Below are 19,944 nucleotides of genomic sequence, written 5' to 3' on the forward strand. Positions count from 1 at the left end.
AAAAAGTATCTGACACACACACACATACACACGCAAATCTAAATGGTATACACATCCTTTGAAAAAGAAAAAGAAGCTTTAAGAGGGGTGTGACTTTTGGGAAAGAGTTTAACCTCAGATAATCCTTGCAGGACTTGGCGGGATTCAGGTGGGCAGAGGAGAGGAAAAGGGAGTCTAGGCAAGAAGAGATTCTTCCACATCGTGATTTTTTAAAAACAGGTTATGGGGATCCCTGGGTGGTTCTGCGGTTTAGCGCCGCCTTCGGCTCAGGGTGTGATCCTGGAGTCTCGGGATCGAGTCCCACGTCGGGCTCCCTGCATGGAGCCTGCTTTTTTTCTCTGCCTCTCTCTCTCTCTCTCTCTCTGTCTGTCTCTCATGAATAAATAAAGAAAATATTAAAAATATAAAACACATAAAAACCGGTTATATTTGCCCAAAGCTTCCTTACGAATCGGATCATCGCAATCCTGCAAGATGCTTAGGGCAGGTGGTAATAGTTCCGCTTGCCGAGTAAGACCTATTAAGCCAGAAAGCTACTTGAGAACTTTCCAAGTTTGTTTTATAAGAGGGAGCTTGAAACATTGTAGCCAGCTGTGATTAAATGCAAATTGAATCCTGCAAAGCCTCAAGTATTTCCTATGTGGCTCTTTAAGAAAAAAGTGTTCTAACCACCAACTTAGGACCTTCAAAATAAGAGAAAATATTTTTAGTTTATTATAATAAAATCAAGATATGGCACTAGTTATGAATCATCCCATAAATAGTTTTAGGAATGTCACTTTTCCATCTAAACATATGCCATGTTCTCCTAATTAACCATCTTTCCAAAAACATTCTGATGTTTGCTTGGTATCTCATTACGCAAATGTGATATAATTAATTTAAGTATTATCTTCTTGTTGGGCATATAGATTGCTTCTAATTTTACTTATCAAAAATAAATAGTGAAAAATATCTTTGTACACAAATATTTGCATCTTCCATTACTTCATTCATATAAAGCCCCCAAAATAGGATAGATTGTTCAGAAAATTGTGAAATCAACATTTTTAAGGCTTTTAAATACATATTGCTAAAGTGTTCTCTGAAAGGCTGTACAATTGTATTCTTCCAATAGCAGTGTACGGAAGTGCCTGTTTGCCACATCGCTGGAAACCTCAGTGCTCTCTTACATATATAGCAAACATTACGGAGGGAGTATCTTAATTTGTTTTGCTGATGATTCTTGATATAAAAATTTTAAATATTCTCAATGGCATTTTGCATTTCTTGATTTTATTTTTTATTTTGTGTGTGTGTGTGTGTGTGTGTGTGTGTGTGTGTGTGGTCTTTACCATTGAAACATACAACTTGCTGGGCAGCTGGGTGGCTTAGTCAGTTAAGCGTCTGCTTTTGGTTTGGGTCGTGGTCTTGGGGTCCTGGGATTAAGCCCTGCGTCCAGCTCCCTGCTCACTGGGGAATCTGCTTCTCCCTCTCCCTCTGCCCCTCGCCCTACTTGTGCTCTCTCTCAAATAATAAAATCCTTAAAAAATAAACATATGTCTTGCTTCATAGATTTGTAATATTCTTTATAGATATTATGGTATTAAAGCTGTTTTTAAAAAAATTTGTAGGTATTTGTCCAAGTATACCATTTTGTGAAAAGTCTTCCAGTCGATTCTCTTAGGTATTCTTGATATACCAAATGTATTTTAAGGTAGAATACATGAATATGTACAAAATATACATATTTTAAATGTAATGTGTTACAATGTAATGGGTTACAATGATAAACACATACCGCTCTATTTTTCTAGAGCTAAACTGCTTGATTTACTTATTATTAATTTTTAAATTGAGGAATCATTGATAAATATTATATGCGTTTCAGGCATACAACATAATGATTCAATATTTGTATATATTGCAAAGTTATCAGCACAGTAAGTCTAGTTAACATCTGTTAAACTTAAAATCTCTGAGTAAAGATACCATATGAGACAATCATTTATCAATTTGGAGAGTTACACACAAAGCCCTTTCAATGAAACTCATTTGTTTTAAGGTCTAATCCACTGATGTTCTAGAAGAAATATAAAGGTTATACTTGGCTTCCTCCTGTGGAACTGCATATATATATATATATATATATATATATATATATATATATATACTAGATACAGGGTCTGGAAATGGGCCTGAATGGAAAAAAGAGGGGCATATGGAATAGACATGATTTCATACTACCCAGGTATTTTTCATTATTATAGATTTGTGCCCTTGTACTAGATCATCATGGGGCCCATACACTTCTGTTAGATTTACAGAACTGACATGCTTCCTCTCCTCTTTGCAACTTCACCACTATCATCCCTCTTTCTAATTACACATCTATCTGTGATCTCAGTCATAATTGATGCAGCAGTTGGTAGACAGAGGACACTTGTCAGAGTCCTACAGATTTTTATATGAGAAAAATCAGTCAGAGCAAATAGAAAGGAAGACATCATAAATTTATTTCATTATAGCCTTGAAGCCTACTTTTCCATCAGACCCAATTTGTTATTGATGCTTAAGCTGTGCTACAGATGGAAATTGCCCCCTCCCCACCTCCCTGCCTTTTTTTCATTTTGTCTTTCATCTATGAATGTCTGGATAAAGACTGTGCTTATCATCCCCTTGATCAGCTTACTATACGTGTTTGATTTGTATTTCCCTGATGGCCAGTGATGTGTGTTTGAATTTCACTTATAAATGCCTGACTAAAAAGTAACGAAGAAAAAACTGAATATATAGTATGTTGAGGCTAATTAATGTTAAGCCACTGTTTGACTTTTACTGATTTTTGTCTCTGAGACGAAAGTAGCTCCTTTGGGTGATGTAGAACGTAGAGTATGATTCAACTAGAACCAGAGTCCTTCCTGTATTACCGTTGGTGGTGGGCCTCCATGAATGATACATACATAGCTCAGGTCAATTCCCTAATTAGGAGACTATCCTCATGTTAGAAGGATGCTGTATCTCTAATTACACTGATACATAACAGAGGCTTCAGAGAGTTTCCTAAAGGATAGGACTTACTAACAGGCAGAACTGAAGACATTTTTTCATTCTGGCTTGTCTCCAAAGGCCAAGATCACACTAATTACAGTACAGAGGAGAGAACAACTGCAGACTTGAGCTTATTCTGATTTTCAAGATCTTATGGACATTGAGATTGTAGGCTGTGTGTATGTGTGTGTAGGTATGTATATGTGTGTTTTGGTAACTATGGCAACATCCCATTTTTGTTGGCTCTCTTGGAAGTCTCTTATTGGATTCTCTTGACTCCTCAGTATCTTTCTTTTATATTTTACTTTCACTTCTTCAATAAAATATTCAGTTAATTCAAATGTGAATTCAAAACCAGTTACATTGCATTGTTTAATGTACCCAACCCAGTACTTCAGTAGCTTAATTTACAGAGAGGTGATCAAGTAGGTAAATATATGACAGGCACCTGGACACTCTGGTGTCTCATTGTTTTACTGCAACTCTTGTAAGCATGGGTACCTCCATAACAGAGCCTATTTTAACAGTTATAAGAGAAAAAAATATTGTATTTTAAAAGTGATAGGGACTTCCAAAGGTGGCTGAAAATTTTGAGAGAAAGATTTATAGCAATATAAAACCTGTCCTTACATTGCCTTCCTCACATAAGTGAATGTATTTTCTTAGAAGAAAACATGAGACACCACCATTCTTGTGCTCATGAAAACACTCAACAGAAACCTGTGTTTGCATCCTGTGGTATAATCATGCAGTTTTTACACTATCATTGAGGTTTGGGCCAGAAATGAACAGGAACAATTATTAAATGGAGTCTTGCCCACTTATTCACTAATAGACTATGAGGAATTAGCATGGGCTTTGGAACCCAATTCCCTGGCTTAAATCCCAGCTTCTATTAGCTGTATGACCCCAGGTAAGACACTAAGCCTCTCTGTGCCTCAGTTTCCTCATCAGTAACATGAACATGAAAATGATAGCTTCTGCCTCAGGAGCTTTGTGGGGATTAAGTGAGTCAGCATAGGAAAAGATTTAGGGGCCTGGTATATGCAATGCTTTCTGTGTTAGGCATTATGATTTGCTTATAAATACCATTAAAATTGGGATCCCTGGGTGGCGCAGCGGTTTGGCGCCTGCCTTTGGCCCAGGGCGCGATCCTGGAGACCCGGGATCGAATCCCACATCGGGCTCCCGGTGCATGGAGCCTGCTTCTCCCTCTGCCTGTGTCTCTGCCTCTCTCTCTCTCACTGTGTGCCTATCATAAATAAATTAAAAAAAAAATAAATACCATTAAAATTTTCTTTATTAAAATAGCAAGTATTATTCATCATATATACACTCAAGCTCCTTATTTAAGGTAGTTATTTCTTCTTTCAAAAGCATTTTATTAAGAATAAGGTAAAAATTATCATTACTCAATTTGAATAAACCCATTGTGGAGAATTTTGAATTTTCTTAATTATTATAGGGAAGACTTATTCCTTAGATAGCAAGGGCCTAATCACTCAGTGGAATCCAAACAGATATAAGAATTTCAGTATTTATTCAAGGACGCTTTCCCCTTACCCTTGGTTAATATTAGGAGCTTTTTCTATGGTGTGCTATGTGAAACATTCAAAATCCTCATTCCAAATCATCTTTGATAGTGAGTACAGGCCACATCTACTCTCTGGGTCTGTATCTGGAGAGCAAAGATGGTAACACTTAGGATTTAAGTTTGAAAGTTACTTTCCCTTAAGGTTGGCATAGCCCTATCTATATGGGACCATCTCATGTTTCTGACATTGATGACTCTCCCGTTCCCTGACAGTTCTGGGGATGGTGGAAACGTTTGCTATAAACCTACCTGCCCTAACATCCCCCTCTTTTTGCTGATCTCCACTTTTATCTGCCTTCCTACAGAACCCCAAGTTTTGTATGGAAACCTGGTAACTAGCCTAACAGAAGAGTCTGAAGTGGACAGAAGAATTAATGCTTTTGGAGGGTGTTAAATACTGAACATTGATTCTGGTAAATCAGAATTACTATTAGGAAACCCAACTAGAAGGTCAATTAAGAATGCTGCTTACCAGAGATTATTGACTTTAGGGTCTGTAGACTTACTTTCAATGATCTGTTTCTTTGGGGCGCTTGGGTGGCTCAGTTGGTTAAAAGCCTACCTTTGGCTCAGGTCATGATCCCAGAGTCCTGAGACTGAGCCCCACGTCAGGTTCCCTGCTCAGTGGAGAGTCTGCTTCTCCCTCTGCTCCTCCCCCTGCTTATGCTCCCTCTACTTCTCTCTCTCTCTCAAATAAATAAATAAAATCTTTAAAATAAATAATCTGTTTTTTAGAAGTATAGTTTGTTTAGGTTGGTAGAATCATTGGGAATGATTCTCTGGCATCAGGATTTTCTCATCATCGTGTCAGAGGTGGATCTGAATGTGGCCAAAGCTGTGAACCTTTGTTCGAGATCAGTGATTCTCAATCTTTATGTGCATCAAGATCACCTGGAAAACTTGTTAAACCACAGACTGGTGTGGGGCCCTAGGTGGCTCAGTCAGTTGAGCGTCTGACTCTTGATTCTGGCTCAGGTCATGATCTATGATCTCCGGGTCGGGAGATGAAGCCCGTGTCTGGCTCTGCGCTCAGTGCAGAGTCAGCCTGAGATTCTCTCTTCCCCTCCCTCTGCCCCTCCCCCTGCTTTCTCTGTCTCTCAAATAAGTAAATACTATATTTAAAAACATATACGCACAGACTGCTGAGCCCCACCCTAGAGTTTATGATTCAGTGGGTTAGAAGTGAAGTCCAGCCCCCTCCCCCCGCAATTTCTAACAATTTCCCAGATGATGCTGATGCTGCTGGTCCAGGAGTCAGCCTTTGAGAACCAGCAGTTTAGGTTATACAGGGATCCCTTATCCTGGAAGAGGCCTTTTTACTCCCGAGATGTAGGTAGACATTTCAAGGTCATCCAAATTCTAGGGTGGGACTTATGCTCTCACATTCCCTCCTGTCCTGCCCTGCCTCTTGGGGTCCTGCTCCCTCTTACATGGACAACGGTAACTCAGCCCCTTCTTCTAGCTCATTTGTAAGCAAAATAAACTTGTAGAAACATTTCAGGGAACCTAAGAAGGGCCTTCATCACATCAAAGGGAACACTTTCTCTAATCCTCAAGTGTCCATCAACAACCTTGCTGGGTCTGGCGTTGCTACGATTTTCTGCCTTCTGTCTCTGTCCCCCCACAGTCTTCCTTACCCACTGTCAGGAGGAAGAAAAACCCATCCTCCTGTCTGTAAAAAGTGGCAGAACTATCACGTGTTGTTCTGCAGATTCTTTCCTCCTATGAGAGTCTAGCAAAGAATTATCCCAAATTAGACAGTTTTCTTCTGGGAAAAATTCTGGTGCCAGATGTTAAGATAATGATTACTTTTACTTCATTATTATCAAATACCCATCCAAAGGACATCACCATAATAACCCTCTGGATTTATCTACTATTATCATTTCCTTAAGAATATCAAAATAGAATCTGACATCTTTAGATCTTTGCCCCTATCATCTTCACTTTTTTTTGGGGTCTGGAATTTTATTAGGTGTGTTCATTGTACACGACTCTTTCACTGAACTGTATCTGCTGTCTCTATCTGGTTGGGATGGCAGGACCGATAGGTGAGGAAGGATAGGGTGGGATTAGTGGACATGCAAGGCCAAGGTAAATTTGAGGGATGAATTTTTGAAAACTTCATCAAAGTACATTTCATTATTCTTATAACTTTTTGTTCCCTTTGTCCTTCACAGAGTTTACTGGTGAACTATCGTCATATTAGTTTGGAATGTGTGAAACTGTTTCTGCAAGAATGTCACCCTGGATGTGGTTAAAAAACTTTGAAAACTGTAGACGGTAAGAGAATGTTGATTTTTGCCCACTTGTATCTCTTTCAGTCTTAAATGTCATCACAAAATGAAGAGAAAACTTGATAAAAGCTGTGCATTGGTTTGTGCTTATTCATAAACCCTCAGGGTTGTTTCCATTTAATACAGACTTTTAGCAGTCATTAAATATTTCCCAGAAAATAGCTTCTTATAACTTCACTTAAAGCTAAACCAAGTTTTCATGACCTCTCATATAGCACAAAAATTACATGAGTTCCTTTGTACTTTGGAATTCATTGAAAAGCTCAGGAAAAAATACTTGGGAGAACTTAGATTCCTTTCAGCTATGTTGGCCTCTGTCCTCAGAATACCATTTACTAGAATGATATACAAGGTAGGGAAAGAAAAACACTTGAGTAGTTATTAGAGTTGAAATTACTATTTCAGATGTCCCATATTTCAAGAATTTGATTAATGCTAGTCTCCTCTGTGAAATCTGAGCTTTTTGAAGGAAATCTGAGATTTCTGTAACGAATTAGCCTTTTAGGAAATAGAGGAATCCATAGAACAAATGGGTGAATCCATGGAACAAATACTTCTGTAAGGAACCTGAGGAACTTTATAGGTTTCAAAACAAACAAAATAATGGAACAGTTTGAGGAATTTCTACTGATTGTATATCTCATAAAATTTAACTAATAATTTATTTCTGGAAAATATAAATTGAGAGCTTAAAAGACAGAATGGAATTTACATTATTTCACAAAATCACTCTAAAAGTATTCTCAACAAACGTGTTGGTGGGCAAAGAATTCTGTCTTCTTCAAATATCTCATTGTATGGTGCAAATGTGACCTCTTACTTTTTTATTTTAAGCTAATTTTTCCCTTTATTCACCCATCTTCTTTAACATTAAAGATGTGCAAATTACAGAATACATGTAATAGCATTAGAAATCCTGATTCTGTATTTCCAATTACTACATTAGTAAAAAATTAGTGTCCTACTTCATTGCTAAGCTGAGACTCTAAGGTATTGGTGAAAAGAGCCTTATTTGAATATCTCATCCTTTGAATACTGAATTATATAATGCTTTCCAGAGGAATAGGAAGGGTTTTAGAATTTTATAGATCACTATCTGACTGATCTAGTTTGTCTCATTTTGTACTTCTGGGAATAGAAGATTTAATCTTTCTTAGTCTAAAGAAAAGATTAATATTTTAACATCTCCTCATATTATAGATTTGGGAACTACTTTCATGCTACATAGAATTGTACATTTCTCCATTATTTTGGATGATATAACTGTACCTCTGATCTAACAATGCACACACTGCATTCCCTGGAGCTAAAAGTAATTTTGGGGCATTTGAGATCAAATTCATAGGCTTTTCTAGGAGGAAATCCATTGTGGTCTTAGAACATGATCTGTCTTTTGTTAGAATATAAGTTTGGGAAAAAGCTGAGGGTGTCTTAAGCAGCTCTAAGGCAAGTAGTAAGTAAATAAATAATGACATGATTATCGTTCTAGTACTACCTATATTAAAATGCACACAAATGCCTAATAATTGTTTATAATTATTCCTAATTTTAAATCCTGTCTACTTTCCAAAAGGCTTTGGGACTTATTTTGGTAAACACACACACACACACACACACACACACACAGCAGAACAATTTGAAATTATAGTAAACAAAATGTTTGATCAGAAACCAGGTAAAAAAAACAGGAGAAATGAAACTGGATCAAGGTGAGTGAAGCAGTTGGAAGACTCAGGTTGGAATTGCTGGCAGGGAAGGCAAAATGGGAAGCACCATACAAATCATGGTCTTTTATGCCTTCTAAAATAAGACCTGGAAATTCTTTATCAAAGTCAAAATTAATACATTCTAAGAAGAATTTATCATAGGATTCTTCTAAAATAATAAGAAACTGAAAACTTTAGTCATCAGACACATCAGACAACTGCACAAAATTCTGGTTGGTCACTATTTTCTTATTTTAAAAAATGTTAACATTGATAGAATTTCCACATTCTTCCTTCATGCTACCACATATTGTCTTGGGATGACTGCACTTCTTTCCCTCTAAGTTGAGATATTGTGTTTTTATTGGATTTGAAGAATTTTTAGAGGCATGACATTAGAGGACTAGTTTGAAAATAAGGAGATCCTTTTTAGTGCATTATGTTAACCTGTGCTATGAGAATAAGTGAAACGTGTACTTCATGTAGAGCATAGTTGGGAAAATTCTTCTGTAAAGGGCCAGAGAATAATTATTTTATGTTTGCAGGTCAGATGAGTCTGATGCAACTACTCAGCTGTGCCCTTCTAGTGTGAAAGTGAATGGGCAGGGCAGGACTGTGTTCCAATAAAACTTTATTTATGGACATTGAGAGTCACAGTAGAGCCGAACACATACCTTTTCCTTCAGAATAAAGCAGGTCTTCAACTTCAGATATTCTCACCATTCCTCACTAATGTGACAAAATTTAAAGATGTACTTGATATTCTCAAGTCTGATGCTATCTTTCTCCTTGAGAAACATAAAGTACTTAACCTAAAGACTTTTCATGCACTTACCATGCTTAGAATCTAGGCTCATTCTTTTCACTTCTTTTTTTTTTAGCTTGAAGATTGTCCATCTTTATGGCTGCACCATCACTTCTTACCTGTGCAAAATAAGAGAAACTTACAAAAGAGTCAAAATATTTCATGACACTTCCACCCTTACCCACTACTGTTTTCAGGAAAATAGAATTTCTAGTAATAAGGACATTGAAAATATACTAAGTTAAATATGCCCAGAAAATATACTAAGTTAAATATACCCAGAAATTTTTCCCAATTAAAGTGAGATATAAGTTATTTTTGCATCAAGAGATAGATAATCAAGGAATATATGCATGTAAAGTGTTGGCATCTCATACAAAAATAACATATTTTTGTATGTCAAACACCTCTACCCCCCATAATGATAAAATTAAAAAGTACAAAATTTTAAATATTGGTATCTTCTTGCCTGTTTGTACTATTTGTCTATAATGTGTTTAAACTTTTACCTGAGATTCCTAAATGGTAAATTGCAGTCTACTTTTCTTGAGTCACTTAGTGTGTTATAAGAGAAGAATAATTTGGTTAACTCTGGAAGGAATATTTTCTCTTTTATAGGCCATACATATTTAATTGTATGTATTATGGTTTTATATGTAATACAGCAATGTCAAATATGTTGATTTCTTCACGACTTGTGTCAGAGTATTGTGGTGGCTTCTGGGGAGCTCTATATCCTACAGGGTACTTTCACAAACTGCAGACAAGGCTGTGCCCTTTGACTTGAGTCTCCGTAGTGAGTATTTTATGCCAAGGAAAGTAGCTATGCACTGTCTCTGGCAGGGTTTCCCAGACACTGGATAAGGATTCATGTGGATGTGGAAGGTTAGGGAAGTGGGGCAGGTAGAATGGTCAAGGGAAGGAAGATAAGCAACAGTACAACACCGACATCAAGCAATGTCACCCAGTGATGACTGTCTCAGTCCCAATGCTGAAGGTTATTATGCAGGTCAACTTAGAGTTGTTCTACATAGAGGGCAAGGGGGCTTGAACACCACCACTACTTTCAGAGGAGATAACAAATTGCTCAGGTCCCTACAGCTGACTAGATGTACACGCAAAGCAAACTCTAGCAGCCTTGGGGCAGTCTTCAAACAAGTGATATAGGAGTAAACAGTTGGGTGGAATGCATAGGGGATCTAAGTGGATGGGGCAGAGCAAGATAGCATTTGCTACTTGCACTATGGAGGGAAACACGAAGCACTTGAATCAGTGATCTGGTTTGAATCCTAGTTCTAGTCATTGTGTGATTTTAGTTGTTTCTCTCAACCTGAGATTTAGTTTTCTTGTCTCTATAATTGGGAAGCCTAACCTTGTGAAGGATATTTAAAGGATGACCTATGATTGCATGGTGACAAAACAGGGAAAGGATCTTAGGCAGAGGCAATATTGTGGAGGAAGCACGGAGTCTTAAAAAGACTGCTTAATTTTTGAGAAACAGTATTGCTGGAGGACAGATCCATGTGTGCAATAGGTATGTGGGTGGAAATGGGGTCTTATGGTGACACTTAAGAGGGAAGCATAATCTCTTTTTGGAAGGTCTGGGAAATGATATCTAATTTAAGGTCTAAAGCAGGGGAGGTAGATATTAGGTCAAAATGGTAACTGAGCTGAAATAGTGCATCCCACTTCAAACACAGAGATGAGGAAAAAAATACAACCAAAAGGGTGTAATATAAAGCCAAACTCAAAGCAAAAAGGTGGGGTAGATTAAAGATGGTAAAAAATTCTTTACTACTCTAATTGAGAGAGACTATTTACCCTCCTTTTGAGTCTGGGTTGGTCTTAGTGATTAGCTTGAGCAATAGAAGTTCAGCTGAACTAACATTTTAAGACTACTGAGGCTAGGTTGTAAGAAGCCTTGAAGCCTTGGCCCAAGACCCTTTGAACACTCATTGTTGGAATCCTGAGGCACCATGTAAGTTGTCCAACTATCTTGAGGGAGGGACCATGTGAAGAAACCGTGAGACCCTATGAAAGCAAATGTTGAACTAAAATTTAAAAATTCAAGGGATCCCTGGGTGGCTCAGCGGTTTAGCGCCTGCCTTTGGCCCAGGGCACGACCCTGGAGCCCCGGGATCGAGTCCCATGTCGGGCTCCCGGTATGCAGCCTTCCCTCTGCCTGTGTCTCTGCCTCTCTCTCTCTCTCTCTATCATAAATTTTTAAAAAATTAAAAATTCATCAATATAATTCACCACATTAACAAGATAGTGAAGGAAAAAAACATGATCACCTAAATAGATGCTGGAAGCATCTAACAAAATGAAAAATCCACTCATGATAAATATTCTTAACAATGTAGGAATAGAGGACAATTCTTAAACACTATAAAGAACATCTACAAAAACCTCTACAGTTAACATTACAATTAACAGTGGAAGAATGAATGACTTCCCCTGTGATTAGGAACAAAGCAAGGAGATCTGTTTTTACTACTATAATTCTACATTGTACTAGAAGTCTAAACCAGTGTTATAAAGCAAGAAAAAGAAAACATATACAAATGGGAAACAAAGAACTAAAACTATCCTTTTCTTCTCATGACATGCATGACTGTATATGGAGAAAATCCTAAGACTTCTTCCAAATAGCTACTAGAACTAACAAGTGAGATTAGCAAGGTCTCAGAATACAAGTTCATTATAATTGAAAAATCAATTGAGTTTTATATGCTGGCAACAAATAAACAAGAGATAGATCATGTTCATTGATAGGCAGACTTAATACTAAGATATCAGTTCTCCCCAAATTGATCTACAAGATTCAACACAACCACAATGCCAGATACATATGTGTAAATTGAAAAACTGATCTTAAAATTTATGTGGAAATATCTAGGACCAAGGAATGTCCAAAACAATTTGGAAAAAGAATAACAAAGCTGTAGGATTTATACTACTTGATTTTGAGACTTCTTATCAAGCCATGTGATCAAGACCACATGGTGTTAGTGAAAAGGATAAATATACAAATCACTTGGACAGAATAAGTCCAGAAATAGACCTACACATGTATGGTCATTTGATTTCTGACAAAGGTGATTCTATGATGAGAGGATCCTTTTTTTTTTTTTTTTCAAAAAGTAGTGCTGAAAGACTTGGATATCCATATAGAAAAAAATAAACTTCAATTTTAAACTCATTCAATACACAAATGAACTCAAAATGGATCATAGATGCAATAGCAAATGAGAAAATCTGTATTTCTAGAAGAAAACATAAGAAATACCTTTGCAACTCTAGGTAGACAGGTTTGTTAGATGGGTCACAAAAATATAAACTACAAAATAAAATATTGATATAATGGATTTTATCAAAACTAAAACCATTTGCTCTTCAAAAGACACCATTAAGAAAATGAAAAGGCAATGCACAGAATGGGAGATTTTCAAAGTATACATATAAATGACAGAGGGCTTGTTTCCAGAATAAAGAAAAAAACATACACAACTCATAAGATGGCAACCTAGTCAAAAATGGCACATGATATGAACAGACATTTCATTAAAGAGGATACAAGAATGGCTGATAAGTATATGAAATGTCATACAACATCACAGTTATCAGGGAAATGCGAATTAAAAGCACAATGGGATACTAATATGCATCCATTAGAAACACTTCAATTAAAAGGACAGCAGCAAGTGTTGACAAGAATGTGGAATAACTAGAACTCTCTCATACTACAGGTAAGAATGTAAAATTAATCCCTTTGGAGAACACTTAGTCATTTGCTTATAAAGCTAAACATATACCTACCATGCGATCCAGAAATCTCACTCCCAGGAATTTACCCAAGAGAAATGGACACATATGTTCCTTCACACAAAGACTTACACAGTAATAGTTATAGTAGCTTTATTAATAATAGTCAAAATCTGGAAATATCCCAAATGTCAATCAAAATATAATGGATAAACACATTGTGATGTATATGTATAATGTAATCCTACTCATTACCAGAAAGGAAAAAATTCTGGAACTGAATTCATTCAGAAAGGAACTGAAATCTGAAACAACATGAATCAATCTAAAATCATTATGCTGAGCAAAAAAAGCCAAACATGTTAGAGTACATGCTGAATGATCCTCATTACGTGAAACTCTAGAAAAGACAAATTACTCCCATTAAATCTAACTTCTGAGGTTCTAATCATGGAGCCCTCTCACAACATGGCAGCTACTTCTTCAAGACCAGCAAGAGAATCTCACTTCAGGCTCCTCAGACAGTCTTATATAACATAATATAATACAAGACTGACTATCCCATCACATTCGTAAGATCTGCTCACTTTGAAAAGGAAGGGATTATATAGAGCATGTACACCAAGGAATGGGAATTTGGGGCCACTGGAGAGTCCTGCTTACCACAGTTGCCTTTTGGGTTTTACTGTCCAAAAGTTTCACTGCACTAAATTTAAATTTCTCTTTCTCTCTACTACCTGCATACATGATATGAAATGCAAAATTCTTTTTCAACTGAGTGAAGCAAGATGTACGCATGAGACATAGTTTTCTAATGTGGGAAAATGACATAGGAGTGTTGCTTGGTCATTAAAAAGTGGGATCAGATGTTTGAAACTCAACACTCCTCACTCAGTTCTAGTACTGAATGTCTACCCTGCTCTGGTTTGTGAAATGATGTTTATACTGTTTAGAGAATTATACTGATATTTAATTTTTTTATAATGCAAGATTTACCAAAATCTGATAACTGCCAACACATATACACACACAATGTTATATATTGATTACAGAAACAATATACAATCAAAGAGGAAGTTCAACTGCATCCATAATGCTGTATTTTCTAAAACCAGATCTGATAAAATGTTCACATTTGCAATTTTGGGTATATGGGTGTTATATTTTCCTTTTCCTTTTTTCAGATTTACATTAAGAGAAAGAAAATCACTGTGATGTAAATTTGCTGACACATTCTTTTCTTGTAAAATCTTCAATTTTCTTATAACTTCCTTAGTAACAGCAAGCCATGGCAGATATTCATGAGAAAACCAAGACTCAGGGTCTTGCAGGGGCAAGAGTTTGAGAGTTTCTGAACTTACTAATTGGTCCCTCAGTGGTATGCCATTACTTGGATATCTAGTTCCATCTAACAGGCTTATTGGATTTTCTGGCGCAGAGTAACTATAGTGTTAAATGACTTTGAGGAAGGCTCTTGTACCTGAAGGAAATCCTATAGGGTAGATTATAACAGGCTTCCATTAAAAGCCTCTTCCATTTTACTGGGTAAAGGGGAGTTTAAGATGTGGTGCTCATTCCCTGTTATAGGAAATTGGGCCAATTTATGACATAGTGGCAAAGGGATAATTTCTCATGATTCATCACCCTGGTCATTGGCTATCAATCAAGAGGTTTCCCAAAGTATGTTCTCAAGATCACTAACTTGGTGGAAAGCCCTCTGAAATTGAAACAAAAACAAAACCAAACCAAAAACCTGGCTTCCATAGTCAAATACATTTAGAAAATTTTAGATTAAGCAAGTATAAACAACTTTCTTTATCTCATTCAAGAAGGGATAGAGTAGGATTCTTTTCCAAATTTTATTTGTGTTTTAGAAATGTACTTGATCACCGTATCATCTTTTCACTGTTTTATGAAACACACTCTAACAAGATTATCTTTGATTTTTAAAATCCTTGGGTAGCCACAGAGCAAGCTGATCTTTCTCAAAGTCATGCTGATAAATACAGGTAAGCTCTCTTTACCTACTAAATCACTGGCTCTCAAAGGTTGCTCTGTTATCTCCAATTTCTCATTAGCTGTTTCTGGATGCTAGAACAGAAAAGAAATGCTTCCTATTTCTCTCTTCTCCTTCTTTCTTGAAAAAATTAGAGACAGATTATATAACCCTGGCCTTCCCCTGAGTATTTTCTGAGGATATTCAAAAGCATTTATCAGTAACTTGTGAGTGGCTTTGCAGAAGCATCTCACATTTTAGATAAACAGGAGGTTTCTTACTCTTTCTGTAAATCAACTATTTTCTCACTGATTTACATGACAATTTCAGATGAATTGTCAACTTGTACTTGTGCCTAACAAATTAGTCCTAAGCTTCATTGCCTCCTCCTCTCTTTCCCCTGATCTTCTCTGCCATGTAGTTCATGATGTATAAATAAACACTTAGAAATATGAAAGGCGGGATCCCTGGGTGGCGCAGCGGTTTGGCGCCTGCCTTTGGCCCAGGGCGCGATCCTGGAGACCCGGGATCGAGTCCCACGTCGGGCTCCCGGTGCATGGAGCCTGCTTCTCCCTCTGCCTGTGTCTCTGCCTCTCTCTCTCTCTGTGACTATCATAAATAAATAAAAATTAAAAAAAAAAAGAAATATGAAAGGCAACCCAATAGGAACTTTAAGAATCTTCTCATAAGTCGAAGAGTCCTTTCAAAATGTGAGTGATTCCTTAATAGAATCAACTAGAAAGTCCAGAAATAAACCCAAATATAGAGAGAAGAATTAAGTATGTCAAAAGTGACATTTAAATCCATGGAGGAGGGAGCCCTGATGGGAGACTAAAGGGAGAGCTATTTGGGTATATGAAATGGGACCAGATCATAGAGGACTCTGAATGCCCAGATGAAGAGTTTACCACCCTTAGTTCACTTTTTATTGGGGAACCTCTAGGAATTGATGAGCTAGGGTGCAGGTTATCATCTCAACCTTTATCGACATTTTTGGCCAGATAATTCTTTGTCATGGGAAGTTAGCCCCGTGTATAACAGGATGTTTAGCAGCTTCCCTGGCCTCTACTTACTTGATGTTAGTAGCATCTTCCCCTTTACAAATTGTGATAACCAAAAATGTCTCCAAACATTGCCAAATGTCTCCTGGACAACAAAATTATCACAGACTGAGAACAACTGAGCTCTAGGACGACAGAATAACTGGTGTTTGAGAAGGACTGTCCAGTTGTGGTTGTTGCAGAACGAACAGAAGGTGAGCAGGACAGGACCCTGAGACAATGTCTTAGAGGCTATCCCAGTACACTAGGTATGGTACATTTTTACAGTAAGGGCCTCTAATAAAGTACATACCCTTCTATCTGTGACCTTGTATGGTCCCCTCCCACATTGATATAGGGCTTGGCCACGTGACTTGCCTTGATCAATGAAATCTCAGCAACCATGACACAAGCTGAGCCTTGAGAAGCATGTGTGCATTGGAACTTAGCCTCTTGGAACACTGCCCCCATGAAACAAAGCCCACACTACCCTCCTGAAGACACATGGTCCAGCTAACAGCCAATACCAACTTCCAGATATGAGTGAGGCCCTTTAACATCACGTAGCTACAGTGACTACATGATCTTAGGCAAGCGTGCAGAAAAACTACCTACCTGAACCCTGCCCAAGTTAATGACAACTTAATTATGAACAAATGAGATGGCTGCTGTTTTAAATCACTGAGTGATTGTTGTATTGTTATGCAGTGATAGACAACTTATAGTAGGTCTGGAGTAGATCACTATCACTGGAAATGAAAAGATGTATACACAAGACATTCACAAGAATCCATATTTCTTGATGACCCTTCAGTGAAGGGACTCAGTGAAAGGGCAAAACGGGTAAAAAAATAGAAGAATTGAGAAGCTGACTGCAAAGGGCAGATTGAATTCAGGACTGAAGTTGCATGAGCAGTCTTCAAGAAAACACTTCTGACTAGGCAGTTAAAAGTATTAACTCATCTATTTTGAAAACTACTGATACTTAGTAATTGCTAACAGTATAATGATAATAATACTTCAAAGGTTCAGTTTAACAAGTATATTTCTAAAGCTTTAAAGGCTTTACCAAGCTAGCCACTTCTTACTTCATATGGAAAAAATCAATCTTTAGAATAAACAGGAAAGCACATAAACTCAAAATCAATAACAATTTATATTGCACTAATGATAAAATTCATTTCAACGTATTAGCTGTCCACTTGTATGGAACTATATTCACTTAGCAATTAGATTGCTAAGACCATGGCCTTTAATGGAATGCCTCTCATAATTGACCAGTTAAATTTACAGATGGTGATTATCAGTGGTATTTACAGCTTGATAAATGCTGACCATTGACTCTGTTCATTGTATTATTCAAGAATTAGCAGTTCCTGAGATGGTTAGCACTTAGCTTTATGTTTAAGAACACCAGCCTGGAGGGATGTCTGTCAAATCCCCTACTTTATTTTAATCCTAATAAAAAAAATCAACTAATAAGCAATAAAGAAAATCTGGAATTAGATAAAAATGGAAATATGGAGTCATAACTAAAAGAAATGGCGGTAAATAAAAGAGAGCCTAAAGCGAGGAGGGAATGCATAATGTGAAAATAACCCAAATGCATTTTCAAAGGCTGTTAGGATCCCAGAAGAGAACATATGCGTAAGTTATATGACAGAGGGAGAGTCTCTTGGAAACACGGTAAGATTAAAAAAAAAAAAAACCAAAATTATTGACTTCGTAAGATCTTGTACCCATGAAACAGTATTAAAGAAACACCAGCACTGCTGAAATGAATATTTAAGATGAAAAGGTAACATGAACTTGGATATATTATTTCGGTCGAGATTAATCTAAAAAAAAGAAAGAAAAAAGGTACTTTAGTCTTTGAATGCTGCTGCCTGCCAAAGGATGTTGGTTTTTAATTCTTTCTCAGGTTGAGGAGACGAGGAGGGAGAAAGCTCACTTGGATGGAGGGACCTGGAGGACCCATGTGATTTCTACCGCGCATAGACCAGGTGGAATTTAATGTTGGAAGGACACGGGTTAAAGAAAGCCAGTAAAATCAGAGAACGGGGTCTTCTGGTAACGCAAGAAAACTTGTATATGCAGACGGTTACCAACGTTCTGGAATTGCAAGATAATAAACTACGCATGACCTTCGGCGATTTGGAATCCCACCCCTCCCTTCCTCCCCGCTCTTTCCGCCCAGGTAGCTCTGCACGCTCCTACTAGTTGTCGGCTTTCCCGGGCCAAACCGTCTTAGCCGAGGGGCCGGGCGAGGCCAAGGCCGGGACCCCGCGCCGGTGGCCGCCAACCTGGGCCGGGCGGGGCCGGGCGGGGCCGGGCGGGGCGGCGGGGGCGCGGTGCAGGAGGCCCGGCGGGCCGCGGAGGCCAGAGCCGGAGCCGGAGCCGCAGCCGCGCGCCCCTCCTACCTGGCTGGGCGGGGCCGGCGGGCGAGGGCCAGGGCCAGGGCGAGGGCGAGGGCCAGGGCCAGGGCCAGGGCGCTCAGTGTCGGGCGGGCGCTGCGGCCGCAGGACGTGGAGTCGGGGGCGCCCCCGCCCCGCTCCCGGGACCCAGGGGCCGCCGGCGTCCGAGCGCCGCCCCCGCCCCCGCCGCCGCCGCCGCCCAGGCGCCCGCCCCGGCCCCAGCCCGGACATTCCCGCAAGTGGCCGAACCGGCCGGACGGGCCCGACTCGCGCCGCTCCGGGCGGCAGCAGGTGGCCCCGCGGGCAGAGCGCCCCGCCGCGCCCCGGAGCCGTCCGGGCTGGGCTGGCCCGGCCTCGCTGGCTGGCCGGGCCTCGCCGGGCGGGATGGAGGCGGGCGGGGAGCGCGAGGAGCTGGCCCACCTGCGCTCGGTCTTCGCCGCGTGCGACGCGAACCGCTCGGGGCGCCTGGAGCGCGAGGAGTTCGGCGCGCTGTGCGCGGAGCTGCGCGTGCGGCCGGCCGACGCCGAGGCCGTGTTCCAGCGCCTGGACGCCGACCGCGACGGCGCCATCACCTTCCAGGAGTTCGCGCGCGGCTTCCGCGGGGCCCGCCGGGGGGGGCGGCCGCCAGCCGGGGCTCCCCGCCGGCCCGCGCCCGCGCCCGCGCCCGCGCCCGGCTCAGCGTCGGCGGCGCCCGACCCCGAAGACGGCGGCGAGGACGAGGGCGAGGACGAGGGCGAGGGCGAGGGCGACGGGGACGCGCGGGCGGCCGCCTGGGGTCGGGCGAGCCCCGGCCAGGCCTGGCGGGACTTCCAGGAGCGACTCGGCGACGAGGCCAAATTCATCCCCAGGTGCGCGTCGGCTTGGGGCGCGGGGGCGGGGGTGGCGTTGGCTCCCGGTCCTCCCCGAGCGCTGCCACCTCCCGCCGCACCCTGCTCCTCGGGGCTCGCCTTTCGCGGTCCAGCGACTCTCAACTTTTGCGAGAGGAGCCTGAGATTGCCCTAGGGTTGCAGAAGGGGAGTGCGCTCGGAGTCGGGGTGGGGGAGGAGGTTTCGCTGGCTCACTTCTGAGCCCTGCAAAGCTCACGCTGTTGATTCCCGGGGCCGCAGTGAAGTCTGCAGCGCCCGGAGCTTGTTCCCAGGCAAGGGGTTAGGGGCGCTCCCCGCATCTCGTCGCACCTGCCCGCGGGGCCTCCTGGCTGCACCCCGGCGCGGAGACCCGCCCTGCGAATGGCCGGATGCCAACTCGGTGTCCGTTGTACGTGGTCGTTCTTGTTGATTTCCCGCAACTGACACAGAAA

General features: G+C 40.3%; 1 protein-coding gene and 1 long non-coding RNA gene across 15 annotated transcripts in view; one reads left to right on the plus strand and one right to left on the minus strand.

Moving 5' to 3' along the window:
- The window catches only part of LOC125752129 (uncharacterized), a 51,032-nt gene extending 32,621 nt beyond the window's left edge, over window positions 1-18,411 (minus strand). For 5 of the 8 annotated variants that reach the window (XR_007414136.1, XR_007414140.1, XR_007414145.1 and 2 more), the window contains exons 1-2: window positions 18,098-18,411; window positions 9,463-9,551 (exon numbers count right to left, since the gene is read on the minus strand). This is a non-coding gene — a long non-coding RNA (uncharacterized LOC125752129). Of the gene's footprint in view, window positions 1-2,170; window positions 4,283-4,553; window positions 4,709-8,922; window positions 9,357-9,462; window positions 9,552-18,097 lie in introns of those variants that run through there. The other 3 variants (XR_007414138.1, XR_007414137.1, XR_007414146.1) reach the window with 3 other exon arrangements.
- The window catches only part of RASEF (RAS and EF-hand domain containing), a 210,715-nt gene that overhangs the window by 115,263 nt on the left and 75,508 nt on the right, over window positions 1-19,944 (plus strand). For 5 of the 7 annotated variants that reach the window (XM_049116356.1, XM_049116361.1, XM_025423231.3 and 2 more), the window contains one exon: window positions 6,805-6,907. In XM_049116356.1, the coding sequence (XP_048972313.1) occupies window positions 6,840-6,907 (68 nt within the window). In that variant the 5' untranslated portion in view covers window positions 6,805-6,839. Of the gene's footprint in view, window positions 1-6,804; window positions 6,908-18,885; window positions 19,496-19,944 lie in introns of those variants that run through there. The other 2 variants (XM_049116354.1, XM_025423227.3) reach the window with 2 other exon arrangements.

The sequence above is a fragment of the Canis lupus genome, chromosome 1 (assembly GCF_003254725.2).
Source record: "Canis lupus dingo isolate Sandy chromosome 1, ASM325472v2, whole genome shotgun sequence".
Classification (NCBI taxonomy): Eukaryota; Metazoa; Chordata; class Mammalia; order Carnivora; family Canidae; genus Canis; species Canis lupus.